Source organism: Malassezia globosa, assembly GCF_000181695.2.
Source record: "Malassezia globosa CBS 7966 chromosome Unknown mgl_sf_14.1, whole genome shotgun sequence".
Taxonomy (NCBI): domain Eukaryota; kingdom Fungi; phylum Basidiomycota; class Malasseziomycetes; order Malasseziales; family Malasseziaceae; genus Malassezia; species Malassezia globosa.
The window spans coordinates 1-27,970 of NW_001849856.1; the positions used below are offsets into that span (position 1 = coordinate 1).

Consider the following 27,970-nt stretch of genomic DNA (forward strand, 5'->3'; position numbering starts at 1 on the left):
AGGCAACATATGCCACTCCCCTTTTCTTATCTTTCTTTATAGCAAAGTACCATAAGAAACGCACGTAGTCTCGGGGCATCAGACATATCATGCGCACATTTCGTATCACACGTGTGTTCGTGTCTATTCAGCATCTTCATTCAGAATGGGCCCTAGCTTAAGGTCCCGCTTGCTTTCATATATGTAAGCTGCTTTGCTCGTTGTTATGAGGAAAGGCAGCCACTAATTTATTTATTTACTTTATTCGCCCTCTTACTCTTACCTGTCTCTCCCATCGCCCCACATCTGACTCGCGAGAGTCTGATTGCATTTCATCTGTCTGCATTGACCAGGTCTCGTAACAACTGCTCTTCTACAACTTAACTGGACATTATCGCCTCTACGGTAAGCATGAATCCCACACCAGGGGATTGATTTTGAATTGATAATCCAACTGCGTGCCAAATGAAGAATCAATGTGGTCAGGAACCGTGATACGTAAGCAACGGGACACCAGGTGCCCAGATCTGCCAAACTCCCCAGGTCCACGCCGCGCAGCTGTGGGTCGAGATCAACGGAATATCAAGTTCTTCTACGCAAGCAACAAGCTTTTTTTTTTTTTTTTTTTGCTACTTCAAGTCTAGCCCAGATTTTTTTTTTCTTTTTTCATATCGGATGAATAGGTATATCACGTTCCTTCAAGGGACGAACGCAGAGAATCTAAAACTGCTCGAGATACCAAGTCATGCATAGTCGCCTCGATGGGGAAGCACCTGTGATAAAAGTGGGTCTCATCAAGCGCAAAAGTTGAATGCATTTGTCTACACCCGTCCCAGGCGTGCACTGAGCTGAGCACACGCAAACAGGCCGGTCATCGGCCGTGCCAGACTGCCATCGACACGTTCAAGTTGTAATCACACGTGGAACCGAGTCCCCATACATACAATTCATACGTTTATCACACACAAACTATCTTAATAATCATACTTGCTTTGTCTCTCGCGTGCTTATTTGCACACGCACACGTTGTTACCATTGCAGTAACCACCTGGCTTGCCAACCGTAGCGCAGCTGGCCTTGCAGCAAAGACCGCCACCGTTGAAGCCTCCGATGTTGCAAGCAGAGCAAGAGACACGGCTCACGGAGGGTCCGTTGTGCACCTCGAGAGAATCGTCGTCAGACATCAGCAACTTGCCACCGAAGAAGTCCTCAGCACTCTTGAGGTCTTCCTCCTGCGTGTGCGTCTCTTCACCGCGCTTGGTTGAAGCGCCACAGCAGCACTGGCCGTTGGAGTACGATCCACCGTGGTGGCCACGAACACTGCATTCAGCAGCACAGGTCGAGCCAAGGAAGCTTGGGCGTCCGAAGCACAGCGACGACGCCGACACGACCGAGAACAACATGGCCACGAGGGAGAGGACAATGGCAACGCGCATCTTTGAAGATCTTTGTTGGTGGTAGTACTGAAGAGGCATCATTCTTCTTTATATACCTTTTCGCAGCTCGCTATGGCTCCCCGTTCGGTCCGCTGACATACTGTATATGCATCTGATCGTAATTAGCATCGCCCAGGTGGGCATCGACCTTGCACGTTGTGAATGCGGGGAAGGTGCATGTCATTTTGATGACCAATCACCGCTCGCTTCGCTATAATGGGATTTAGCCAAGACCTGGGTTATCGCACGTGTCCCCAGTCGCCGCAACTCCGGCGTCGACACATGTCTTGGCATTGCGTCCTCGTTTCTTGCTTTCAATGATACTAAGCTATGGGACTCTGCTTACGGTTCGATTATATCAATCTACGAATCAGGCATGCCAATATAATGTAGGGTTGCAATGTCGGCCCATGCAGGGTCTTTAGCTCGCTCGAAATTCTGCAGCGTTGTATCCCGTGTTCTATTCGCGTACAAGTGCGTTGCCCCCGGGCATCCATGCCATTTGATGCATAAATGTTGCGTACTCAGAATTGAGCGGGCGTCTTTTGAAATCATTGAATAAGCTAAATTGACGTTTTGACTATGTTTCATGCGCCCACGTACATAGAAACAAATCTCTCACCAGCATATACCATTCGAGCCATATATTTCACCTCAGTAGGATGACACCTGATTACATCATGACAACGAACGTCTATCGTAATGTACACACTAGTCGAGGTTTTGCCCCAGCAGCCAATGCACGTGGGAGATGTCTCATGCGACAAGTGGGGGATTTAGGTCTAAGCCCGACGGCATCAGACGTATCATTTACTTAAATACCTGGCTGTGCGACTAGGCGTGTGTCGTAGCGTTAGTACGGATCTTTGAACCTTCCAGCTTTTCTCTGCAGGTACACTTGTACATAAGATCAATAAGATATGCGCTTGTTAGGAAACTTGCACCACAAACCACTAGATTCCCTGTTACTAGTCTTGTCAGTTGCATTTGTTATGCCTGTTGTAGCTGAACTCCGAGTCGACGTTGCAAATCACAGCAATATCTACAACATTCTTATTGATTCATGAAAAGTACTTCTTTACAAGTCTTTGTATTTTGTTTCTCGCGTATGGCTCATGCAACATATCATATGCAATTATGCTCTTATGTTCTAGTTGATAATGAGAAATATAAGACCGCTCTTGAGCCTGAACTGCGGTTTTTTCAGATATCTCTCTTTGCTAACAGGAAGAGACGATCGAACGTGATGAGCATAAGTATGTATTCGCATCTCAGTACGGGCGGTCACAGTAATCAACTCTCCAACTGACACAACAAATACGCCAGAGGGCATTCTCGATGCTTTACCAGCTTAACATTGCCTCATACTGTCGATGTGCTCTAATACTTCTTCGTCAATACCTGAAATTGCATAACACCATGAACTGTCTACTCGCAAGAAGATCCACCTCCTGGACTGCTTATGATCTTACGGGAAAAATTCACAAAAGCCTGATTAACGCTGTACTTTTCATTTACCTCGAACCAGACTTCTTCATTATCCACGATATCATGGTTTGGAGCCCTCAATATCTTCAGCACTTCAACCTTTCCTGTTTCTGATCCCATACTTTTCGTGCTAAACTAGACTGTTATAACACTTTTCGGCTTGACGTGAATCAACTATGAGTCATTTTTCTTCAACGTCCATTTTCTCCACAGGGGTCTGAGCCGGATGTGGGCCAATCACGCACCCTCGCCATTCGGTCACGAAGCCAAGCGGGTCTACATGCGCTAAGACAATGACCAGCAGCTGCATATAACAGCACTTGGCTTCTTACTACCTGATGCTTATCTCGGTCGATTATAGCGGCGATATGTAACAAAAATCCCGTGGGAAAGCAGCCTTGATCCTGTTTTTCGTGATAACAGCGCTACTTCCATGTAAAGGTTTTTTTTTTTTTGAGCTTGCCCTTCACCATATTTTGTAGTGACTTTATAATCATGGATCGCTAATTCCTAATGCATCATCAGTCTATTCGTACTTAAATGGATCCTAGACAAGTATTCGGCAAAATGCCATCACACTTTGACGCAGAAGGAGAAAGAATGCTAACATGATGAATTGCCAGCAGCTCGTGGTTTTGTGTGAGCCTTGCAAACTAGAAAAATAGTATGGTATGTTTCAAACGGGCTGGCATCACGCATTCCTCGCACAAAAATCACTACGGGCTTTTACGTAAAAGTGCGTTGGCTGGCGGTTCTTCCTAGGGTGTGTATCCTACATGATCACCACATGGAATACCCGATGTCACTGGGTTCTCGTCACGCCAAAAAACGCGATGATGTACTCTATATGCTCATGTGCCATGCACAATTTCATCATTTCACATTCACGTGTCATATACGTCGTCTATATTGACATCATCAGGCCTAGCCTAAAAGAGTTAGGCACTAGCCTTCATATTGGATTTGTTCAGGAACCCCTGTGGCCAATGAATAAACTGCTTAAATCAGCCCAGAGGTTCACCCGAGAAACGACCTTCCAGGTAAGCATGGGATCCGTGTCATGTCGGATTCTTCGAGTAGGGCTTTTTCATGTCGAAACAGTTGGTACTCGCACAGTACTGAAGGGGGGCGCACTAGTTGCCTGTTTTGTGATTTGTCTCAGCTCAAATTCGTGGCGCAAGAGTACTGAGGATTGGCAGCAGTCATTCTCTCGCACCTGCCCACTCTGTTGTACAACCTATACCGTGTTTACATCCTATAATACAAGTATATTATTCTACATTCAAATAGGTGTAAGACGGAAGAGAGGCCTTGCCCCTGACCCTCCCTCATTGAATGGCTGCTCCTGCACGTGGTAGTACTTAATACTCGGTTCCTTGTGCGCTTGTACACTGTCTGGGCTGCTCTGTGAAGAGAGGAATCTCTTGTCCTTGCCCCATGAGACGAACCGTCCTGTAAGTCGAAACGCCAATACAAGCGTCTCGGCGAGTGCACGCTAGCAACCCATCCAATTACCACTGGCCTCTCCTCGCTGCTTACTCCTCAATCAACTCCACCTCCCAGTTCATCTTTTGGATCTGTGTATCAAGTTTTCGGTACTCCCCAGCCAGTTTATCCACCTTTTTTTGCATCTCTCTTACGTCGACCACGCTTACATACTTGATCTCACTTCGTGTGTATCGGTCTTGTGAAGTACTGGCCCTCGTTGCCACATCTGAATACAGCTTCCGTCGCTTGAGTGCCATGTCTCGAAATGCGATCGCATCTGTGAGCGTGTGCTTCTCATCAAACATGGTTACTGTGTTCGTTTTGTTCACGCTCCGGATCAGCCAATCCATTCGGTCTATGATGGCATTTGCCGTAGTCAAGAGCTCTTCTGGGTCTTCCACCGGCTCGTCTCCTTCTTGTACGCGCACGACTCGTAGCAGCCGTTGCATCAGCTGCTCATATCGTCGCTGCGCCTCGGCTCGCTCTGCTAATGCCTCAGCCAGCAGCATGAGGGAGGATGCAACCTTGCGGCACCTCTTTATATCTTGAGTGTCGGGTCTTTGACTCGTGCACTCTCACCATTCGAAACGAAACCAAAGTTTATGCATGCAGCTCTATTTTGACATGTGCCCTGGCCACCCATAATAGGCCCTAGCCGCAATGACTCATTTTCACGTGATATCGTTTTTCCGCTCGCATTCTTCTCGTGCACTTCGTCGCATGGGCATTCTCCGGCACAGTGTTTCAGCCACTTGAGGGTAATCTCCTGACCAATGGCTGAATCCCAACACACTTTATACCAGTTCTCTAATGCATTCTCCATTCGAACGGTCTAATTTTGTGCACTTCTCTTTGTCAAACCGGCAAGTTAGTCCGCACGTCATTGCTTGCTGTCGTATTGCATTGACCCTCTTGATTGTAGGGATCCTTTGCCCATGTCCCCCTGGCTATCGTACATCTACTAGCGCAATTCCGTGCGCTTGGCCATCCCCAACTTGCCTTGGCCTCATGGCTATTCTTCACTCGTTTTTCCAGTGTCTCGTTGCTTCCTCTATACCCTAAATGTGTATTCCTCCACTCATCTATCCCACATCTTGCCTACCCCTGTTGAATCGAAATTGGCCAAATTCTTATGTATACCAATTGCTCTGAACATCGTGAACATGCTATTCATTATCGAGCCACATAACATATCCACACGTAGGCATATACAGTGATATTTTGTATATATCTTTTCTCAATCCCTCCTATCCCTTCTTTCCTCGTTCTTCGGTGATATTCATCGTCCCTCGCACACTGGCGCTACATCACCTTCTTCCTTTATGCCTTCCTGCTTCTTTGTCACTGTCTTTCGCCATTGCATTTTTCTTCTCTCTTTACTTTCTGTATGCCTTCTCTCTGACTTTTGCAAAAGCCATCGACCTGGTTGTCCAAGGCTTCTGGTTTTTTTTTTTCTCCGTCAGGATACTCGTCTTTTCCTCGGCTGCTTACGAGAGGGCATATTTGTTCTAGCGTTCTTAGTCGTCGCTGACGCCTCGCCATCTCGACGTTTCAAATGGACGGCGTGTCGGCAGGGGGCGCATGGTCCTCAACAGAAAAATGCTACCTATTGGTGAAGAAGGATGCAATCGAGGTGCAGCCCAGTGAACTTCACATAACGGAGACCCATTGCCACCAACAGTTCATTGATGCGCCGCTGGAGTATCCTAACAAACGTGCTTGAGTTGGACCAGCAGGGGTATGAGGTTGACGAGGAGATATGGGACCTGAACCGAGAGAAGGACCATCTATTGTTTGGTCGGAAATTGATGTACTAGCTCGCAGTATCCCATCAGTACATGGGTGATGAAAAGGCGAAAGAGGGCAAAGGTCGATCGATCCGCTCGTCGTTTCGGGTCCACGAGCTCCGAAGGCAAACATTCATTCCATATTTAGCTCATGTTGGATACCCACACAGACAAAACTCGGTACCATCACTGCGCTGTTCTTTTCAATACCATCAGCAACACTTGCAGACTCTCTTGCTAGTATGCTGCACATACCATAAGCTCTTCAACCCTGCAGTCGCCACCTACTGAGCATGGATACCTTTGTCGTCATCTTGATATTGGTCTTTATACTTCAAGCCAGAAAAGTCAATCCGCCTACCAGGAAAAACATATCGGCCGTTCCTGTGCAGAGCAATCAAGTCATCGAGTTCGAAATAATTGATTTCCCAACAAATGTCTGTCTGGTACTTCAGATAGGACAATTTCCCACAACAAGTGAAATGGAAATTTCCGGTACGTTTTGCTATTTCGACGTCCTCGTCGGTAATCTCCCTGTCTTTGTACCCAGATTTCTCCGACATTTTAGCGCTTTTTTGAAAATTGCGCCAATCTGAAGTAGAGATCAGTGAACGTTGCGAAGCACAAAGTTTTAGCTTGCGGAAAACAACCTTTTGAAGTCTCTGAATCTCGTTATTGTCGATGTCTACCATGAAATGAGGCGAGCTCGCTAAGATCTCGCCTTCTTCAAGGCAAAATCGAAAATACCAGTCATCAGCAAAACTTCCCATCTTTCTGAGGATACCATCAACAAAGTCTTTCATCCAACGAGACCAATCAATGCGTTCTTGAGCGACAAACCACAGCTTTTTGGTGTCCACATCCGGTAGCTGAAAAATAGATTGGTCTTTACCTCGGTAAGAACGTTCATAACCGCCTCTTTCTGCGAAGTCCCAGATTCGCGCAAAATCCTCAGCGTTCATCTAAATGTCAGGTTCTCGGGTGGCACGGAGACAAACTGTGGCAAATCTTGGTAGGACTAGCAGAAGCCGCACGTGATGTGACGTCAAACTAGGTGGCACAGGTCCGTGCATGAGTTCATTTAGGCTAGCGGTTCCTGCAGCTGTTCTTGCGAATTGCACTCGACAGGGTCTGGGAAGAAATTCACGATATGATGAGTGTCACGTACAAATGTGCCATACTAATAGATATTGTCGTATTTCGAGGCCCTCTCTGCAAGTTTTGTATAGTCATTTAGTGCTATACAATTCGATTTTGGATCAGGAACAAATTCGCGAATGCTCAGATATCAGTAATACAATTCGTAACATCCCTGGAACGGCTTTGGGCTGAGTACGCCGTATGTGCATTTCCGGCTGTTGATTTACAGAAAAATGTCCATAAAAACTCTGCTGCTAAATATCACCATAAAAAGATCTCAGAAAAGATATGTAAGGTTTAGCCTAAGGCCATGTAGACGTCGGAAGATCTGTTCGGGCAACGGTCTAATACCAGGAAGAGTATCCAAGAAAATCATGTGGCGTCCCTTGCGCACGAGCGATATGAAAATGAAGAGATACTACCGATTCTTGAGTTTGTGATGGCACACTATGTTTTCTTGTGCATCAAATAATACGATGGATACTCTCCTCGTCTGTTCCTACTTGAAGAAACAGTTGTTCAAGACTGGGCTTGAAACAACCATATCTCAAAGCGTCGAACCTCTGCTATTGGGGTTAGGTATTAACATTTCCGATGAACATCTGTGCTAGCAAGTAACTTTGCATCTTCGAAACTCGAATCTAACAATCATGTAAAAAGTATAACTACTTCATGGTTATAGTAGTGTATTAAAAGGTACATATTCGCCATCGTCTTTGGGAGGAGTACTCACAATAGCTCGCGTTCCCAAAAGCGAGTGCCAGCATTCTTAATGAATTCAGCACCCAAATCCGTAGAAATGCCTCTCACGTTCATATCCACACCAGCTTTCTCGAGTAGACCTTGAGATTCTTTGGTGTAGGTGATGGCTTTCAGGTGCGCGTAAGCATCTTGCACCCACTGAACAGCAGTCAATTCCTTCACTAGCTTGTCCGTGCCTTCCTTTGACAGAACAACGGCTACTGCATCAAATACAACGGAGGGCATGCCTGCAAGGATACCATCCACATCCACCTTTGAGCCATCCGATAGCTTTATGCCGTGTGCACGGGGAGCAATCAAGGCTGGGACACCATTGTGCTCTCTAATCATGTTTTTCAGATGCTCAATCTTATCCTTGTCGCTTCCTTCATTAATAAGAATACCAATTGACCGTCCCTCGATGGTCTGTTTTGCGTTTCGCTGAATAGACAGCGCTGGACTGGCAGGTAGATCAACAGGCTCGCGAAGCGACTTCGACTTCTCCGGAAGTTCGATGCCAAGACCTTGGGCTACACGGCGAGCAAGCGACTCGTCCACGTTGCGCAAGTTGGCGACGGCTCGCTTGAGTACATGTGGAAGAGACACTTGCGAAAGTTCGAACACAAAGCCACCGACCGTGTGGTTCTGCTCAGACTCCGTGAGCGACTTCCAGTATTGGCGTGCCTGACTGTAGTGATCGGCAAATCGCTCATCACGGGCGCGGAGCTTAGGACCACGCTGACGGGGCCCTATTACTTCATCCGAGGTACGGAAAGCGGCGGCGAAAGGACATGCGCGAGGACCGGTAGGTTCATCGGCCTCGTACAAGCTATTCGGTTCATAGTTTGCACGCCCCTTCGGAATGCTCATTTGCATCATGCCATCACGCTGAAAGTTGCGCACAGGCACCTTCGGATGGTTAATTGGAAGCTGATGGAAGTTCGCAGTACCCAAGCGTGACTTTTGAGTGTCCAGGTAAGAAAACAGGCGTCCCTGCAGCAAGGGATCGTCTGAGAAGTCAATACCGGGAACGACGTTCGATGGGCAGAACGCGACCTGCTCCGTTTCGGCAAAGAAGTTATCAGGGTTGCGGTTCAGCACCATACGGCCAATGAACTTGACTGGAACATCTTCCTCTGGAATCAGTTTGGTCGAGTCCAGCACGTCGTAAGGCTGAGCGTCGGCAAATTCCTTGTCAAACACCTGGATACCGAGTTGCCACTCGGGGTACATGCCTGATTCGATAGACTCAAAAAGGTCTTTGCGGTGATAGTCGTTGTTTGCACCCTGAATCTTGGTCGTTTCATCCCATAAGGTGGATTGAACGCCAAGCTTTGGTTTCCAGTGGAATTTAACAAAATGCGCATCTCCGCGCTCATTCACCAGCTGGAAGGTGTGAATACCAAAGCCCTCCATCATGCGAATTGAGCGCGGAAGACCGCGGTCGGACATAGCCCAGAGCTGCATGTGCGTGGACTCAGGCATAAGCGTGGCACAGTCCCAGAAGGTATCGTGCGCCGTTGCAGCCTGCGGATAACCGCGATCCGCTTCCATCTTCGCCGCATGGATCAAGTCTGGGAACTTGATCGCATCCTGAATAAAGAAAACAGGAATGTTGTTACCGACGAAATCCCAGTTGCCTTCGTCCGTGTAGAACTTGACTGAAAAGCCTCGCACATCACGAGGTGTGTCGACCGACCCCGCGCCGCCTACGACAGTGGAGAAACGTGCAAACACAGGCGTCTTAGTTCCTTTCTTAAAAACATGCGCTCTGCTCAGGTGCGAGATGTCCTCCGTAGCCTCAAAGTACCCATGTGCACCGGAACCACGAGCGTGCACAATGCGCTCTGGGATACGCTCATGATCAAAATGAAAAATTTTCTCCCGCAGGACAAAGTCCTCAAGTAGAGTGGGACCGCGTGTGCCTGCTTTAAGACTATTTTGGTTATCCGAAACAATTATGCCTTGGTTCGTGGTGAGATTTCCCTCGCCGCCATGCTGCTGCGGGTCGCCACCACTCCCGAATTGCAACGTTACGTTGATATCGCTCCCCGAAGAAGCCTGAGCCTGGTTAGAAGCCATTGTGTTGGGGACATTATGAGTCGGGGCTGAATATTTATACACGCCGAACGGGGTTTTGCCACCAGTGATCACGTCAACCCGTAGTCCGTGCGCGCCAACCTATCGTACTGCAGTGTACCCGTGGGTTTCAGACCAGTGTTTATGCCCTCTTGCAGCTGCATGCAATAGTAGGCGGATTAGGGTGACTCTTTGACCAATCATAATATCGACTTTCGAATTTGCCTCAATGCCAACCCCGTGGACCTATTGATGGCTTAATCTCGGACCACACGTTTCTCCGGCGTACATATGCTTATCTATGAATGGCAAGTCCTTTCTCCAGGATTAGTAATGACACCGACTTACCTGGGCTTGGCTCGACCGTCTCCGCAAATAATATATCTATTATATGAAACGAATTCCCTGCATCCCAATTTGTCGTATGAGTTTCTAAATGTCTAGAGTTGTGCAGAGCACCTTGTTTTATGGTGTCACAAAGATTGACCTCCTACAACGATTGATAATGCTTTCATCACTTCCCCACATACTTTGCCTGTGTTTATGTGTGGTGCATCTGTCTAATAGGTTCATAGTCTGACTGGTCATCTGGGTGCACGAAGCTGTCGCTTAACCTCGTTGTACTAGGATAGTGGCTTCATGTTTAACAAGAATATATGTCAGCTCATTTTCCCATTTAAAATTATTTTTTAGTGTTTCTAAAATGTCGAAATACAGACTGCGTTCAACTAAGCCGGTTTAGCACAATTACTATCACGTATGGACACTAAACATTGTTCGTCAATTTGAATTCGTATACACGTGCACCACTTCGAAGTATACAGGGGCCTTTTATTGACTACGACATCTATTAATTAATTCGTAGTGAAGATCAAGTTCAAAGTCTTATCGACATCATTTTGACAGCGTTGGCGGATATTGTGCTGTACTCTAACATGAACACTTCGAAACGCATACGTGCGTTACAGGAGCTAGCGCTTTGATAGTCGATTGCCGGAATCGAACTCGCCAACATCGATATCTGCTGCGACAGTGTCTTGTTTGTGAAGTTCTGTCTCACCTATACGGGTCTTGGGGACGAAATCCAGCTTCTGCTGAATCGAGATCAGACCTGCACAAATTTTCTACATTCAGTATTGTCATTTTTACCGTCAGTACGGCCCCATGTATTTTTCGGCTGGAGTTGATAGCAAACCTGTGCCTAAGCACCATAGACCTAGTGTAGACAAGTTAGCTAAAGCCCTTTTGCTTTCTAATTTCATGTTTTATGGAATTACGAAGCCAAGGCAGTACTTTTATTCTCTAACCCGCCACCTTAAAAGTGTATATGGTTTGACACAGTCACTGAACAGGCATATTTTTGTCTCATGGAAAACGGTTCAGAAAACTTAACGGCATCGGTGCATAATGGCCTCGTGACTTGTTCTTTATCGCTTGCTTCTACTTTCGATGGAAATTACGTTTTTCACTTCATTCTTTTATCTTTTGTGCCGTGAATATCGGTAAAACAAAGTATGCCAAGGGTCAGTCACCTGCCACTTGAATATTCGATCTACTGGTTATTTCGCAACTGTTCCGCGATGCATGTGCAACTCGACTCAGTCCCGGTTTATTTGATGAATTACTCACTAATAGAGAAAAATTGCCACAAATGTCTTGACAATTGTTGTTAGCTAAATGCCGCATACCTTCTGCTCTATGTAACCAGTCTGTTCTAACTCGTTTAAACAGACACGGTGATCATTAGTGCAGAAGTAGGGAAGCGACGTATTGGCACGAACCTTCGGAACTCTCAGCTAATCTAGTATTGGCTGTTTTTCGAGTTGCTTTGTATAGCTTTCTATCAAGGACCAGTGGTTGCACTAATAGCGTGTTCCAGATCTGTCATGTCCGTTTTTTATTAGCTCTACTTGCAAATTTACCGCAGAGCAGCTACATGCTTGCGTCCTGAGTCTCATCTCTTTGCTTGATTGCTGAAGATATAGACGGCATGGCACACTATATACGACCGAATCTTGGCGGATAAAAGGATATTCAGGTCTATTTAGATCCAAAAATCTATTCAATTTCGTTTGATATAACAATCCCCTGTATCTGTATCATTTCTGACTTGTCTCCAGTAGCGCGACCAGCTCACTCACATGTCTTTAATCCTTTCCCAGCCAATGTTAAAATAGAACATCTTTAGTGCACTGGCAACCGAATGCATGCGTTGTTTGTAACGCGAACAGGAGGGTGCGCTATCAATGGAACTAAGCCCTTGCATGCATTGCATAGTTACATTTTGCAATTAGCCATGATCACGTATTTTTAGACATCTACTTTTTAGGTCTCTTCAAATTTCAAATTTGGCCGATTTTCCTTCATGCCTTACTATGAGTCATGTATACGTGTCACATTCACAAATGACTATATCTAGCCTTTTTTTCTTCTCAATTTGCACAAAGACGCTCCGTACAACCAGCTATAGCATGCCTATCTCTGCATTTCTCTGAGGACAGTCTCTGCCAGCATCCTGTTGGAAACTATTCCCACATCACACTTTAATATGTGGTTGCCTTTGTCCCCAAACTTTGCATATCATATTTGTTGTCTTTACTTGACTGAAAATAATCCGACTCGATGCAGGAATTTGGAATAGCGATCAAAGCCATCAACCCGAACAAGAATTAGACAAATAGACTTCCTTTCTAAGGGTAATAGCCTAATCTTCCAAGCTCGCGAAACCTTGTGAACCACCTACCGCCAATGAACACAGGTGATGTTTTCTCGCCACGTATATTTGCTTAGCGGTAACGTAATTCCCCACACGCAACTCTAAATTTAAGATTATCGGGCTGGAACGCTAAATTAAGGCTTTGCTCCATATCTCATTTATTCTAATCGCTCCCTAAGACCTAGTCTGACAAAGAGCGCATGTCAAAGTCCTGCTTGAGTAGCTCATGTAGATTGCAGTAACGTCAAAAGCAGTTTTCAACTGATTACTAGCGTGATTTTCATACGCTGATAATACAAAAGAATGCGCTATTATCAACCATGCATCTTCAAGCTCAATGTCCTCGTCGATCTAGACTGTGGTGTCCTGGCCATTCTAACTTTTGTAATTGCAGGCGCTCGTGGCACCAGCCAAAGTGGCAACCAGAACAATAAAAGTAAGCCATTAAATTTTTATTCAAATTTTGGTAGTATTGCGACACGCTGTTGTCGTGCTGCATAATTCTACCCTAACATCAAGTCCACGCCTGGCAAAATCCAGAAAGTACTGTGTTAGTACTTGGTCGATACGCGTTCACTTTTAGACTTGCGAATGCGATCTAAGAATAGAATTTTATGCAGACGTTGAAAATTTCAACGTACTCGAATGCTTTCCTTGGTTAGAACAACAGTGGTGTCAACTGAAGCTGAGACATGAATGTTGCAATACGACCACCGGTTGACTCAGCGCGATAAGCATGTTCCATACCAGCTTGAAAGTCTAAGATTCCGAATGGGCTTACACCTGAAATACCCATTACGAAATAGAAGCTAGCTTAAAATAATTGATTTTTCCTTAACTCGGTTCTTCTCACCGGCAAGGTCGAGGGGTCCAAGTATTTAAGTTCGCCAGCTTCAATTTTCTTCTGGAATAATAAGGACATGTACTTTGAACCAGACAACCTCCGCTTAACAAAAGCGGAAAATGGTTGAATGTTAAATTACCAATGGATCGTGTTCCATGCAGGCCTTCCGTATCATTTTCTTCGATGATGTCATTGAATTATTTTTATGTATGTCGGAGACATGATCATTCGAATGGTGCCACCCGGGTCAACCATTACTAGAGTTTTAGGAAATACTAGAATCTTGGAAAGCAGATTTTGCAAACCTAATGGTGAATAACACAGTAAGGGCAACACAATATCCGACGTGTAAACAGAGTCAATGGGCTCCGCTAAGAGCTTTCTTTGAATAATGATCATACTGAAAAGCACCGAAGGTAGCATTTTTCCAAGCCGACTGTGTCTCGTAATGTTTGGTGAATGACTGCACCTCTCGTTCTCATCAGGGAGGATGCTTTATTGTATTTGTCTGGAGCTTGGTCATTTATGTTGCCTTTTCGTGTCTACCAGTGCAATGAGCAAAAATGCAAACACAAACAACATGAATGCAATTCATCCTAAAACATACTCCCATGATGTCGCGGCCATGATGCATATGCCCATAAACGCTAGCGCAAGAATTCGCCATGTAATGCTTCCAACTCACCTATTAAACGTTTTTCTTACATGAAATTTATTCACAATCTATGTCCAACGAACATAAAGATTGTAGATGAGCCCCATTGCAGCTGAATAAACTGCGGCGTGGATAACCCGCGTTGCACGGTCACTAGCGTGTTACGTGTCTGAAATGTATTGCCTCGAGTGAGCAAAATATTGCCCATATAAGCATGATTGAGTTTGGGATGAAAACTGTCTAAAAATGAAGTCGAAGGAGAAACACCAAACAAAAGCAGCAAATGTCGGCAAATAACCTGCTGTCTCAAGTGCCAGTGCATTTTCAGGCAGTGTTTTGAAAAGGCTTCTGTTAGGACTGAATAAGCAAGGTATGTCATCCCTCCTTGCTTTTGATTATGTGCATAATAAATAAAACGTTCATATCAAGTAAAATCACCTCGCGGTTACTAACTTGGGTTACCATCTGCATGCCCCCGCATTGTGCTCGACAAAGACTTATACCCAGTACGATTAGAATTCACTGAACAACTATATGTCCTCTGGACGGCACAAAATCCTTTCGCGCGTCTATTCCATCGAGCGTGATTATTGTTCTCGTGTCACGCAAGAACGCTTTTAAATTTCATCCAACCTGACCTATAAAAAATAGGCGCGCGCCAAATCTCATAGTTGCGCTTAATGTTTCAGAGGTCAGGAGGTAGTTCACAGATGTCCCACAGGCCTCATGATTTTTTTACAAATGGTCTTTCAGACACGCAAGGGATTCTGCAGTGTCAACATGCGAGTGTGGGGTGCGAGCCTCTATTACAAATTTGAGACGCAGGAATCTGGAGTACGGGAATTGTCAGCTCTTCATTCCGTGATCATATAGTTCAGCTAAGATTGGCAAGTAGTTATTCCGAATCGTTTCTGCTAGTTTCATGGGCCTTGAATACTCAATATGTGACGATTAATAACTTCACTCAGGCATGAAGAAGTTAGAATGAACAAACCAATCACGCTTCCCGGCTCATGGGAATTGTGTGAACCCTGCCTTTCAAGAATTAGTCTATAGTATAATACCTCTCATCGTGGTCTGTTAATAGTTCGTTCTAAACGTTCGTGTCCTTTTTGATATGTTCGGTAATCGTTCTTCAAAACAGTGATTATTCTGCAAAACACTGGAACAAATTTAATATCCTCAATACCTTGGAAATCCACCAGCGCTGTAGTTCTGTCAGTTTCTATTTTTTCACACAATCTAAGATACTAATTCTTTCGACATTACGAGGCTGACCTACTCACGACTAGGGAATGGTGGCATACGAAGAGGCTTCATATGTTATGAGACTGGCCGCTTCGACGGCGTAGTAAAGTCTGCAATGCGATTTATGTACATGAACGACAATGACGAACACTTGCTAAAACCTTGGGCTTTATACTGATTAACCAACGACTAGTCGATCAGATCAAGGACTTCACACTACCCACACACAGAAATTTGGGAAAAAAAATCATGACTCGATTACATCTAAATAGACATCTACCTGTTCGCTAAGTTCAGCGCGACAGGGAATTCCGTTACATCATCATTCTTCATAGGCCCGGAATTACTTTACAGGCACTCGAGGATGTTCACACTGCAGCCACCGCAGTCCTTGGCGAAGCTGGCAATGTGCTTAACGCAGACAGCGGCTGTGTTGTTGGGGTTCGAGGAGGCGCACTCGGTAATGCTCTGGGCGCAGGTACCGCACTTGGCGAGAATGTCACCGCTGCCGAACTTGCAGTCAATGTCCAGCTTGGAGTCGGCGGTGTAGCCCTTGACCGAGACACGGTCACCAGAGGCAACGACAGCCGAGGCGGCAATGGCGGCGACAGCGAAGAAAGCCTTGAACATTGTTGAGATTGAGAGGGTTGGTGTCTACACCTACTGATGTCTTCGACCCTATTTATGCCTATTCTTCCAGGCAATACGCTGAAAAAAAATCAAAAGAATTAAAGTACAGAGCAATTTTCATCGATTGGCATGTGTCTGAAGGCACGATATTATTGGATCCAGAAAACGATCCGCTCCACGTTCTGTGAATATGCCTCATTGCTTATGGAAACTCATGTCCCTCTTCTGCACGTGTCATGGGACAAGCATGGTTAGACCAATTAAATTGAAAGGATCACAGCACGTTTTGCCTGAGTAACAAAGTTTGCATCGAACTGATCAAACTGTAATATGAAATGCATGCTCGGCGCGGTTAATTGTAGTTTGAAGCATTCTGATTGACTTTGATGCATTGAAGCCAGGAACTACTGGTGTCGTGGGTTGTCCACGTGATGAATAAAAACTTGACTGCGCGCAGATGCGCAGCAAAATCTGCAGGGATGACACTTGCCTTTGCGACTGCGAGCTATCTCGCGTGTTACGTATTGCGAGAAACGTGCCGAACACCCTCGGCAAGGCCATTTGGCAGCTTATGCTTATTTAAAAGCTTGTTTTACATAATGTTCCAGTCGTCTCCTCGTATCGGGTGAAAGTCTGAGCCGTGATTCAATGAAGCTAACAATGCTCTCTGGGTGGTGTGAAATTGTCTCGATTTCTCCATTTTGGTGATAGACTTTCAATCGACAATTTGCGATAGTTAGCATGTAATCTGGGCCATGTTGAGCCACCATAAAGCTTCTGCGAAAAATTGAGTCAGGGTGTGTTGACACGTAATAGTTCGATACATCCAAGTCGCAGTCGTAGCACACCGTCTTGTCAAAACAATACATGGGCTTCCATGTCTCTCCCAACTTTGTTTCTAGCACGTACGGGATGTTCTGCAAGTCTGGGAATGCCTTGGTATCGTTGAGGCGGAAGCGCCCAAGAGGAAGCTGCTGCTCTTCATAGAGCCGGAACAAAATGGGACCTGACAGTGTCATCCCCCCGAACCCAACATCCGCAATATACTCGGAGCCTTCTATCGTGACGAGCAGAAACATATGCGTACAGGGCCCAATATGAAAATGCTCGTTTTGCGCCCAGAGCACACGGGCCATCATGGTTTTCACGTCAAATCCAAGGGCCTCCAAAACGCACCGGAATAGTTTGTTGTGCTCGAAGCAGTATCCACCTCGTCCCTTTACGAGCATTTTTGCCTGAATCGAGTCGAGATCAATCGGAACATCTTCGCCGATAAAAGGCGAAATCGACTCGAATGGTATGGCTTGCGGATGGGCGCGATGTAATTCTTCAAGTGTGGCAAGGTTAGGGGCCCTCTTCTTGCTATTACAAAGGCCTATATGAGATAAGTACCTCGCAATGTCTACCATGTCAGCATCTGACAAGGATAAACTAGCTCACACTGTTGGCCTGTACTGTGGAACAACGTTGAACCTAAGCTGTGGAGGCTCTTTGTTGCCCGACAAAGGAAGGTCTTTTGAGATCCACCTGATCTATATCAAACCTTATCTACATCATAATGAAGGCTGAAATACAAGGCCGCGTGTTTTTTCCGATACCGTTACAGAAGCGTAAGGATTCCCCTCATAAGCGTCATATTGGGCTAATGGAGGATATCCTTCGGCCGTGGCTGCCCTATCCATGTATTCCCAAGCCTCTTGAATTGATTGTGGACGCCAATGCAGCTGAGCATATGTGGAATACAGCGATTGTGTAGATATATCGCCCCAGACATCAACGTCTTGCATCGTATAGGTGCGCTTAGTGTCATACAGGTTGAGTAAGTGCAACAAAGGATCAGCAATAAAGTCCACAAACACCACATCCACCAGTTCGCGTTCGTCAGTTGGTATATGCACAGGCTGAGATGCCACATATTCAGGTTGGATATCACTGTAGGGTATTGGGATATGCACAGTATCGTCTCCTTGGCCTGGACAAGAGTCAGCCGTGACATAGCCAAGACTGGGCATTTGCTCATAGCTCTGGTTCAATAGATGCGGCAAATCATTCGCAAGATCTGTGTCGGTTGTCAGCCGAATCAGCAATTCATCGAGACGCCGCGCTGATTCAGGGCGTCCACTAGTCGTGGGAGGTGGCGACACCGACTCCTTTCCTGGCTGTAGGCCCAGTATTTGCGCCCAGTATGTGACGAACGCATGTCCTAAATACCGATGAAAGATTGAGTCTGCAGCACCCTGCGACGGATGCATCGCACCAGGCTGTTCGTTGTGCGCGGCGCCACGCTCATTTAATCCATCGACCAATCTCTGTGCTGCATGCCACGGCACGTCTCGCACGAAGAAAAATTCGTCGCGGAAAGGGCTCACAATGTCTGTCATGTTAAGTTAGGAGCACGTACACTGGTCATTTTTCGTAAAGGGTCCGGCAAACACGTCAAAGCGTTGGCTCCCGCTGTTGATGATCACTATGCTCGACACATTCTCATGCCTTGGATTTACTGGCCGTACGATATCCGGCAATATGTGTTCGGTCATGAGGGTCAGGAGAGCATGTGAATCACCGTATGGTGCTCGATCCAAATAATAGTCACGAGGAACAATACCGTATAGCTCGGTCAAATTCCACGCTAGGGCGATCGCATCCATCGTTGCACGTGCGAAGCGGGCTCTAGCAGTAGAAAGATGTCCACATGCTCTATGCCAGCATGATGTGCCTGTATAGGGAGAAGAGCGTCGGGTTAGCCGCAACTACACAAATAAAACGCCGTGCCAACGTACATAGTTCCGCGGATTGGCATCAATGTAGCGCCGCGAGAATGTGGGTCGCTCGGAATGAAACATTTGACACACTCATCCAGCCGATCGTTTCCAAGTACCGACCACTTTCGAGTGCCATGGCATAATCATCCAACATGCGGCAGTCACGTACATGTGTGTGACCAGCGAGCATGAGAATCGGCGTCGTCGGCCAGACGTCGCGAATGGCAGCATGCAACGCATCCCAGCCATCATGCCCTGTCACTGGCATATGGCCTGCAATAACAAATGCATCTACGTGCGAAAATGCGCGCAGTGACTCTTGGAACCATGGCTCGCGCACCATGTCTTTCGGATCTTGTACTTGAATGCCCTCGGCACCCAGTTGGAAATTAAACAAGACACCATATGCCTGGATATCTAGTTGCTGGTTGCGCGTCTTGAATCGGGTGAATCGCTGACCAATGGGACGCGAACGCAGAGTGCCATCTGCTTCTGGTAGCGAAATGTTGACATTCGATGTCAGGTATCGGTCGCCCCAATGCGGCACAAAGTACTCATACACATCTCTCGCAACACTGAAGTTGTACAATTCATGGTTTCCGATCGTGAGCAAGTCATAATCTGCCATAGCAAACACCTCGTTGCTAATGTGGCCGTTCACAGCCCACTTGTGCTTTGGGTCATCGGGGGACAGCTCGGGGTATGCATCAGACAGACCATTTCCGTCGTCTACGAGTTGCGTGTAAGTATACATGATAGAGATCAGTATACGTACGTAGGTCACCTGTGTCAACAAGGAGTAAGTCGGTGCCTTGCTCATTCGCACGCCGGCGCATGTGTTGCGTAAATGCAATCCAATCGCCCCAGTCACCGCTGTAATTAGGCTCGGGTGGCGACAGCTTTGAATGCCCCTGATACCAGCCGTGAATATCAGTCGTATGAAGCACCTGAAGCTGGCCCCACTCGAGAGGCCTGATCACATCATCATAGCGTGGTAGACGCCCACGTCCATACTTTTGCGTATCCCATACAGCACCATGCACGGCGGCCATGAATGTCATGACCGCTAGCACATACATACCTGTCATCTGAGCTCCGGAAGCGGGCATGTAGGCTTGATACGAGCGGAGACTAGACTACAAATACGCACAACACTTCTCTGGCTGCTCGCACTGGCGTTTTGGTAACCTGCCAAGACACTTGGGTGTCGTCATGGCTCAGGATGCATGCCTGACCTCCACATCCATCCACTTGCATTAGACCTATCAAAACCCTTCTTCATACAAATTTCGACAGACAGCCGTCCAAAAGCGTTCAAATGTGTCGTTCGATGCACCCAAAGATCCATCGTGGCCTGCATTGACGAGGAATGGGAAAATCTCTAACAGAGCCGTAGAGACGCGTTCCGCTCGGGAAGATGTCGGCATGGTATCCAGTTTCGCACGCAGCGCTCGAGCTGTACGACTCTCGCCAAGCGAGTCGTCATGGGCATCGTCTGGACGATGGGGGCGGTCTTTGGTGAGGTAGGCGAGAAGCATGCCCGAGTCGTCAGATGGTTTTGAAGGATCAGCTTCTACAGATTTTCCAGAGGAGGGCAGGTGTGACGAGATCCAATCTGCCAAGCGCTGAGCGATTTTCGATGCTTCCTGAGCATCGACACCCTTCTCGTATGCGGACGAGAGCGCATACGCAGCAGCAGGAAACGGCATCTCTGATCGCTCCGTGTGTGTTGTTTCCTCGTACTCGCTCAGCGCGGCCTCGCGCCAATTCCACTCTTGGTCTTTGTGTGATGCTTGTGCCGCTGGTCTTGTCTCCGACTGTCCGCGCCGAGTCGGCAGCCAATCAGACACCCTGTTCCACCAAGCAGACCATTTGCCAGTCTGCGTGTCGTGGTCGACCTCGGAGCGTGCGGGACGCAAGCGCTTCGTGCCACCAGGACCGCGAATGTCCCAATGGTCCCAATTTTCCAACACACCCAGAAACTCGCCCCACTGAGCACTAGTCACGCTCACAAGCCCGTCGTTTCCAGCGTCCAGAGTGCGATGTGCTGCGGAACTTCCGTCCGCGTCAGCACCACACGAGCCCGTCGTGGCCGCCTTGTCAAGAATGAGCTTTGGAAGCCATAGCGGATGCAGGACCGACATCGCCGGCGTGCGCGTCGCAACACTAAAGTAGCGAAGTCCAGGCACATTGGGTACGGCCGGATTAAATAAGCGCGTCATGTAGCGTGTTGACAGCATCGCGTACGCAGGCTGATCGAACAACGCAAGAATGTAGGACGAAAGAGCCGTCGATACCGTCGCTAATGCGCGGCTCAAAGGATTCTTCTGGACATCGGCCTTGTCGCGCGTGAACAGCGGCGCTTTGAGGCTGAACGGAGCACGATTCGGCGCATCGTCCGGCACCGTATTCGGGCGTACCTCGCTCATCATCGCATCGATGAGCTCAAGCCCCACACCAATATTTGTGTTACACCAATCCATGAATGGGCTCCCGCGGTGCGGCGTTGCCAGTGTCGTAAGACTTACGGGCTTATATTCGCGCGGCCGAATACAGGAAATGAGGTATCGTGCATCCAGACCACCCATGGAATGCCCCACAAAGTTCAGCGGCTGGCCGGGCGGGAAACCTTGCTGCAGCAACAGATTGTGCAAAACTTCTGCGCGCTGCTGTATCGAGCCTGTGGGTGGCACGGCAAACGCGTACACCTCGGCACCCACACGTTCTCGGAGCACGTCCAGTGTGGCGGACCAGTAGTGGTACTCAAGCCCCATGAACGGCCCACGCACATCGAATCCATACAATCCATGACATAGAATGATGGGGTAGCGCGGCGGCGTCTGCTTGGAGGAAAAAAGGAGCGGATGCCGCATAAGCTCGTCTAAGCGGCTTCCTGGCATGGCATGAGGAACGCCGCGCGTCTGTTCACGTTCCTGTCGTGATTCATGTCGAGTCTGCGTGTCCACGCGCTGCGCATGTGTCCTCTTTGAGGCGGATGCACCAACACGAATCCCACGTCGACCAACTGGCCATACAGCCCGCCAGCGGTGCATGTATGAAACAGGGGCGCTCGTGGATGCACCTGGCATGGGGAGAGAGAGCCATTTTGGCCGCACGTGTCGCCGCTCCCTCCCCTCCACGCTCGCTTGGGCCCCCCTTTCCTCGCACTCGGCGTGTTCATGTGGGCGTTGCCGATCTGTCCCGATCGATCACTCGATCCGCGTCCGGCGCAAGGTTGACATTTGCCGTGCCCACACGTGCGTGTGGCTTACGGCTTATGCAACGGCAACAGCCAGGCTTGTTGCTGTTGCTATGGTGTGTGGCGCTGGTATGCGCGTGCATGGGCTTGGTCCATGCACGCACACCAGCCGCATATGCCATGGGAGAGATGCTGCGTGAAGATTCTTGTACGCCCATCGGAACATCCTTGTCGCCCCAGGAAGCCTGCAGCTTTGTACATGACCATTGTGCGCATACATCCATCTACCCATACCTGTCGTTGTACTACTGCGCATCCGCACGCGTGCAAACTCTTTCGGTTTCTCACGTGTTAGTTGGACTTGTGTCACTCATGTTCGTGCTTTGGCTACTCGTGCTGTTTAGCGTGTTGGGACTTGTAGCCAGTGATTTTTTCTGCCCGAACTTATCGTCGATTGCGGCCAAGTGGGGTATGAGCGATAGCATCGTGGGTGTAACACTCTTGGCACTTGGCAACGGATTCCCAGATGTCGTTTCGACCTTCCGAGCCATGGATAAAGACGCTGGCACCATGGCCATGGGCGAGATCATGGGGGCCGCTGTGTTTACGGTGGCAATTGTGTGTGGATCTATAATGGTGTTCTACTCGTTCGACATACCACCCGTTGCCTTCGTACGTGACGTAGGCACGTATATGCTGGCTGTCATACTCGTTCTCTCTTTTCTTCGCGATGGCACTCTCGATCTATCCGATGGAATCTCTATGCTTGGATTGTATGTCGCTTACATTGGTGTGGTGGTTATGGGGGATCTTTTGTCGGAGAGACGAACGGCGCCCAGTACCCCAACTCCAGCGAAGACTCAGGATCACTCCGTTTCAATCCAGATCCCTGTTGAGCATACACCGCTCTTGCGTGATCGCTCCGAGAGCCAAATCGGCAGTCCATCTGGCCCGCGAGTCGCACGCCACTCCATCTTGTCTGCTATGCGCATGCATGACATGGCGCTCCATTCTGATGCAGGTCTCCTGTTCACGCCAAGCCTCGCAGAACATGTCATTGATCCAGTGTCTAGGGCCGTATGGCGCCAATCAACTAGGACACAACGTGTGGCATCTCTGTCTCCGTCTGCGTCTTTTTCGAACAAACACTCGCCTGCATCACCGTCAGGCCCTGTCCAAGACCGCCGCAAGCTGACGCGATGCTTCACATACAACTCCATGGAGTGTGTGCCGCCCACGCACACCCACCCACGAACCAGCAAGACCTTTGATCAAGCCCCAGCTTCCCGCGCCACAGCCTCGATCATGTGCAAAATTATGGCTCTTCAGGACTGTCACAACAACCATTTGTCATTTTCCCGCATTGTATTTGTGGCGCTATGTCCGTCGCTCGTCAACTTCACACACAAGTCCTGGGGCAATCGGGTCGCCAGCGTAGCCTGTGCCCCGGCCCTATTCGTCCTTCGATTGAGTGTGCCGCTCATCAGCCCAGACGAGTATCGCTTGCATGACTCGCTTAGGATGCTTCGACAGACGTTGTCGGACGAACCGGCCGATGGAGCCGCGAGGGCCGTCGAGCTACGGGAGGCAGTGTGGGATGAGGCCGTTGCCGTGTTGGAAACACCTGGTCCTCTAGTGAAAACGAGCGAGCGCGTTGCAGCGGATCATTTCCTCTCCAGTATTCAGTGTGTGGCCGTGCCCGAGATGATGCTATGGTCGTATGGAGCCTCTCCTGCACTCCTGGCTAGCGTGGGTGTGTGTGGCGGCATTGTTGGTGTGTTCGTGTGGCGCAAATTGCGTGCTTCGCCCGACCGCGACTCCCCCGCGCAACTGCAGCGTTTCTTGGTCGTGCGTAGTTTGCTCGGCTTTTTTATGGGCCTTCTTTGGATCGTCGCGAGTGTGGATGGCGTGCTGGCTTTATTGCGTGCCTGGGGTTACATTTATCACTGGAGCGAGGCGATCCTCGGCCTTACTGTTTTCGCACTCGGCAATTCGCTCGGCGACGTCGTGACGAACCTATCTATCGCGCAACTGGGTCATCCACTCATGGCACTGACCGCCTGCTTTGCGAGTCCACTCACGAACCTACTCCTGGGCGTTGGCCTGTCGACTACCTGGCTGACATCAACACACCCTTCTCGTGCTCCTTATCGAATCGCGCTGAGTCCTGCTCTTTTTTTGAGCAGCGCAGTGATGGTGTGCATGTTGCTGGTCATGCTCATTACAGTGTCTATGAATGCCTTTTCATCTAGCCGTCCACTGGGCCTGTTTCTCCTAATTACGTATGTGGGCGTAATGACCTGCAACCTGGTGCTGGAAATCAAGAGTACTTGACGCGTGCTTGATACAATGTACATGATCCTGTGCATGCTGGAGATGTTCCTGCTCCTGCTCCTGCTGTTGCTACATCGTGAGGACCCCAAGCACCATGCAGGAGGACCTGTGCATGCGCAGGGGACCATCTTGCGCGCAGGTTGCGGCCGTGCTTCAGGAGCAGACTCTCGACGCTGCCTGCGCTCGTCGCGATCGGAGCGATGAATGGCACGAGCTCCTCTCGCACCCACTGTGGTCGCAACAGGAACAGCTCTTGCATCCGCTGGGCCGGTGCGTTCGGCAACACCGTGTGAGTAAAATACTGGATCGTTATCAATTCGGCCAGCGCACGTGGCAGTGGACTTGGCGTCGCTGCTGCGTGGGCATTCGTCTCAGCAAACGTGGCCGGTGCTGGGTATAGTAAATAATGTCCCTGTATAGTAGATGGGTCGCAAGTGTTAGTGCGCTTGCAATAGATACGGACGACCATTTCCCACGTACCTGGAGCAGTGCGAGGTGTGCATCCTGACTCATGATGCCCAGCTCATGATGCCACGCATCCATGAATGCAATGAGCGGCATGCGTTTCTGCGTACGTAGGAGATGCAAGCCTAGGAACTGAGCCACACTCTCGCGTGCAAGAGGAATATGCAATGGCACTGTTGGCGCACTTGCTCTCTGGGGCGTGGCACAGAACCAGTCGCCGACCATGGCCTCCGCCACTGCACGACATGCACGCGGTGCCAATGCCTCGCACATGCGCACGTATGGCACTCGGTCTGGTGCACATGCAAATATATCTACATGTGCGAGGAGCGAGTGCAGTAAGTCCACCACCAGGTCAGGCGCCACGCGACGGAGGTAGCCATCCAGCTCAAGTACATGGTAGGCCCGTAGTCCCTGTGTGAACTCAGCCTCACTCGCCTGGACAACTGACATGAGCTCGTTGCGCGTGTAATGACGCTTGGTGCGATCATGAACGTGCTCTTCACCACCTGTGTACATGTCTTCATCCAGCAGGCTCATGATGCGCTCAAGGTTCGCACATGTGCGCACGAGCTCAAGCGTGTCCTGAACATTTTGTCGTAAAACGAGCGCATGCGACCCATTGTCACGCACATCGACTGAGCATAATAGCAGGCTGTTGCTCTGTGAAACTTGTCGCACAGCATAAGTAGCATCATGCGTTACAAGCACAGCTTCGTCTGCAAGACGTCCGTTGAATTGGAGTGGCACGTCTTTTCTCTCGATCAATGCTTCGACCTCCGGCGGCACCTCTAAAATGCGATATTCTTGCGGAGATGCAGCATCCGCCGTCACGATTGGGATGCTGCTGCTCGCCCCCTCGTCCATCCACGTTCCTTGGCCTGCACGATACGCCAGCCTCAGACGCACCTGTGGGGGCCTTTTTTTTTTGGCTCTGGACCTCGTCGCTTGGGGCAACAAATGAGTGATGCTGAACGTGGAGGACCACGTGGAGTACGTGAGGGGCCATTTTGGATGGATTCCCCTGGCGGTGTTGCATAAAAATTTGTTGCGAGTTTCATGTGGGAAATGGGGCGAGTGTAGGATTGAGAAAGTCCGTGGCAGGGCTCTCGATCGCCTGTCTTCGCATCCAGACACTGAATCCACCGCCTACCTTGATCGAGTCCAGAGGCTGAAACGCACCCCAAAGTATCGCGTAAGCGATGAGGGAGGCGCGAAATAACGTCTCGATGCCTCAACGTGCCAGATTCAGTCGCCGTGATAATATCGCATCCGATTCCTCGTCTTCCGATGAGGATGCCGTCGTAGCGGATGGCCAGGGCGTATGGGATCATGCCTTCTGCGTGGTGTGCGACTGCCTCATTGAGACCGACAATACAGACTTCCGCGCAAATGAACCTGCTTTGGATGGCGAAGATGTCTGGGAGGCTGCAGCCATGTCGTCCCTACGTCGCCACACCCAGCGCTCCAAAGTCGGTCGTCAATCGAATAGGCCGAATGCAGCGCTTTCCAAGACAGCTCCGATCTTCTGTTCCGAACGTTGCCGACAGTTTGACCAGCAGCAGAGCAAGGGCCTAAACGAGTTCATGAACTATGTATCGAATGCTTCAGTACGTGCATGTGCCGCGTCGCTCGACAAGATACACGTGTCAAGGCCACTGGGAACGTCTCCTTTCACCCCAACGGCCGCCGATTCCACAGCCATGATGGCCAAGTCGTTATCAGATTCTATCTTGCGCGCAGAGTCCCGAGCAAAGTCCGAAGCTCATGGTAGCATCGATGACGACGATGTCAAGTCGAGCGATCGGCTCTTTCCGCGTCGCGAGCCGTGGCCATCATCATCTCCTAGTGATCAAACGGTCTCGGTGGCAACCGTGCCATCGAATCTGACTCGCTCTCGTATGGCCATCCATGCTGCATTACCGGCGCCATCAACATCGCTTCCCGCTCCCCAACGTGTGCCTTCCAATGATAGGTCGCTGTATGTCGACTCTCCACCCAAGAGTTTGGTGCTTGGCGAAAGCTCGTCTCAGGCCGAGAAGACGCTCGCCGACAGTCCATCATCGTCTCTTCGAGATGGAGTCGCCTTCTCGCCTCTGAACTTGCTTGCCACTGGCACAGGGCACCACGCTGAACCAAGTATATCCGCCACCAACAGCCGAGTTCAGCCCATGGGTCCTGCATCCTCCACACAACGTCTAGATTCAGCGACGGAGTCACTTCGTCGTGCCCAGCGCATGAATGATTCCGCTCTCGCGTCAGCACGCGTACCGTCATCGTCATCATCGATCACGACTGCCAGGGCAATGCGCCGTTCGATTACGCATGCATCGAACAAGTCTATGACTGACGTGTCCGTGGCATCTCGCCATAGCGATGGCGGCAGCAGCAGCGATGCATCTGCGCCGTCTTTGCCAGCCACAGCGCATCGACGCAAACCAAGTTCAGCGCGGGGCATACGTGTGCTACCTCCGCTCCTGGCGCCTCCGCGAGCGAGAGGCGATGGCCGCTCCAGAGGACCGAGTCCTGGGGCTCTTCAGCGCTCCTCGCCGCACTCATCGAAAAGCACAAGCATCATGACTCGATCACGCTCTTCATTTCTTTCTCTGAGCTCGAGCATGCATGGCTCAAGTCCTCGGCGCCCAGGCCTTGGCTGGAGTGCGTTGCCACCATCACATCCGTCCATGGAGCGCCTGAGTCAGTCCTTGCGCATGGAACGTCCTTCTCCTTTGGCCATGTCATCGTCGGCGTCGGGGAGCTCGATGCATCATCCTCTGCGGACGTGGAGTCATGATGTTATGCCTGGCATGCCCATGTACCCGATTCTGCAACTGCCTGATGGCGGCCCCATCCATGACATGTACAGCCAGTACTGGCAGCCTGTCGAAGAGGACAAACCACCCTCCACACCTACAACTGCCACTAATTCCGAGACAGGCGGACGTCGAAAGAGTCTGTTTTACTTTGATGGTTGATGAC

General features: G+C 49.2%; 10 protein-coding genes across 10 annotated transcripts; 2 read left to right on the forward strand and 8 right to left on the reverse strand.

Moving 5' to 3' along the window:
* Nucleotides 1-986: 986 nt before the first annotated feature.
* Nucleotides 987-1,415, reverse strand: MGL_4057 (uncharacterized protein; the record flags this gene model as incomplete). Its single annotated transcript, XM_001728670.1, has 1 exon — nucleotides 987-1,415. The coding sequence occupies one exon, from the start codon at nucleotides 1,413-1,415 to the stop codon at nucleotides 987-989; it is 429 nt and encodes a 142-aa protein (XP_001728722.1).
* A 3,023-nt stretch (nucleotides 1,416-4,438) lies between these two features.
* On the reverse strand, nucleotides 4,439-4,900 carry MGL_4058 (uncharacterized protein; the record flags this gene model as incomplete). Its single annotated transcript, XM_001728671.1, has 1 exon — nucleotides 4,439-4,900. One exon carries the CDS (start codon nucleotides 4,898-4,900, stop codon nucleotides 4,439-4,441), a length of 462 nt encoding a protein of 153 aa, XP_001728723.1.
* Nucleotides 4,901-8,047: 3,147 nt separating this feature from the next.
* MGL_4059 (uncharacterized protein) lies at nucleotides 8,048-10,141 on the reverse strand (the record flags this gene model as incomplete). Its single annotated transcript, XM_001728672.1, has 1 exon — nucleotides 8,048-10,141. The coding sequence occupies one exon, from the start codon at nucleotides 10,139-10,141 to the stop codon at nucleotides 8,048-8,050; it is 2,094 nt and encodes a 697-aa protein (XP_001728724.1).
* Nucleotides 10,142-16,806: 6,665 nt separating this feature from the next.
* MGL_4060 (uncharacterized protein) lies at nucleotides 16,807-17,640 on the reverse strand (the record flags this gene model as incomplete). Its single annotated transcript, XM_001728673.1, has 1 exon — nucleotides 16,807-17,640. One exon carries the CDS (start codon nucleotides 17,638-17,640, stop codon nucleotides 16,807-16,809), a length of 834 nt encoding a protein of 277 aa, XP_001728725.1.
* A 144-nt stretch (nucleotides 17,641-17,784) lies between these two features.
* On the reverse strand, nucleotides 17,785-18,612 carry MGL_4061 (uncharacterized protein; the record flags this gene model as incomplete). Its single annotated transcript, XM_001728674.1, has 1 exon — nucleotides 17,785-18,612. One exon carries the CDS (start codon nucleotides 18,610-18,612, stop codon nucleotides 17,785-17,787), a length of 828 nt encoding a protein of 275 aa, XP_001728726.1.
* A 418-nt stretch (nucleotides 18,613-19,030) lies between these two features.
* Nucleotides 19,031-19,747, reverse strand: MGL_4062 (uncharacterized protein; the record flags this gene model as incomplete). The annotated part of the gene is made up of 1 exon (XM_001728675.1): nucleotides 19,031-19,747. The coding sequence occupies one exon, from the start codon at nucleotides 19,745-19,747 to the stop codon at nucleotides 19,031-19,033; it is 717 nt and encodes a 238-aa protein (XP_001728727.1).
* Nucleotides 19,748-20,258: 511 nt separating this feature from the next.
* On the reverse strand, nucleotides 20,259-21,893 carry MGL_4063 (uncharacterized protein; the record flags this gene model as incomplete). The annotated part of the gene is made up of 1 exon (XM_001728676.1): nucleotides 20,259-21,893. One exon carries the CDS (start codon nucleotides 21,891-21,893, stop codon nucleotides 20,259-20,261), a length of 1,635 nt encoding a protein of 544 aa, XP_001728728.1.
* A 671-nt stretch (nucleotides 21,894-22,564) lies between these two features.
* Nucleotides 22,565-24,526, forward strand: MGL_4064 (uncharacterized protein; the record flags this gene model as incomplete). The annotated part of the gene is made up of 1 exon (XM_001728677.1): nucleotides 22,565-24,526. The coding sequence occupies one exon, from the start codon at nucleotides 22,565-22,567 to the stop codon at nucleotides 24,524-24,526; it is 1,962 nt and encodes a 653-aa protein (XP_001728729.1).
* A 312-nt stretch (nucleotides 24,527-24,838) lies between these two features.
* Nucleotides 24,839-25,858, reverse strand: MGL_4065 (uncharacterized protein; the record flags this gene model as incomplete). The annotated part of the gene is made up of 1 exon (XM_001728678.1): nucleotides 24,839-25,858. The coding sequence occupies one exon, from the start codon at nucleotides 25,856-25,858 to the stop codon at nucleotides 24,839-24,841; it is 1,020 nt and encodes a 339-aa protein (XP_001728730.1).
* A 362-nt stretch (nucleotides 25,859-26,220) lies between these two features.
* Nucleotides 26,221-27,966, forward strand: MGL_4066 (uncharacterized protein; the record flags this gene model as incomplete). Its single annotated transcript, XM_001728679.1, has 1 exon — nucleotides 26,221-27,966. The coding sequence occupies one exon, from the start codon at nucleotides 26,221-26,223 to the stop codon at nucleotides 27,964-27,966; it is 1,746 nt and encodes a 581-aa protein (XP_001728731.1).
* Between the last annotated feature and the right edge of the window lie 4 nt (nucleotides 27,967-27,970).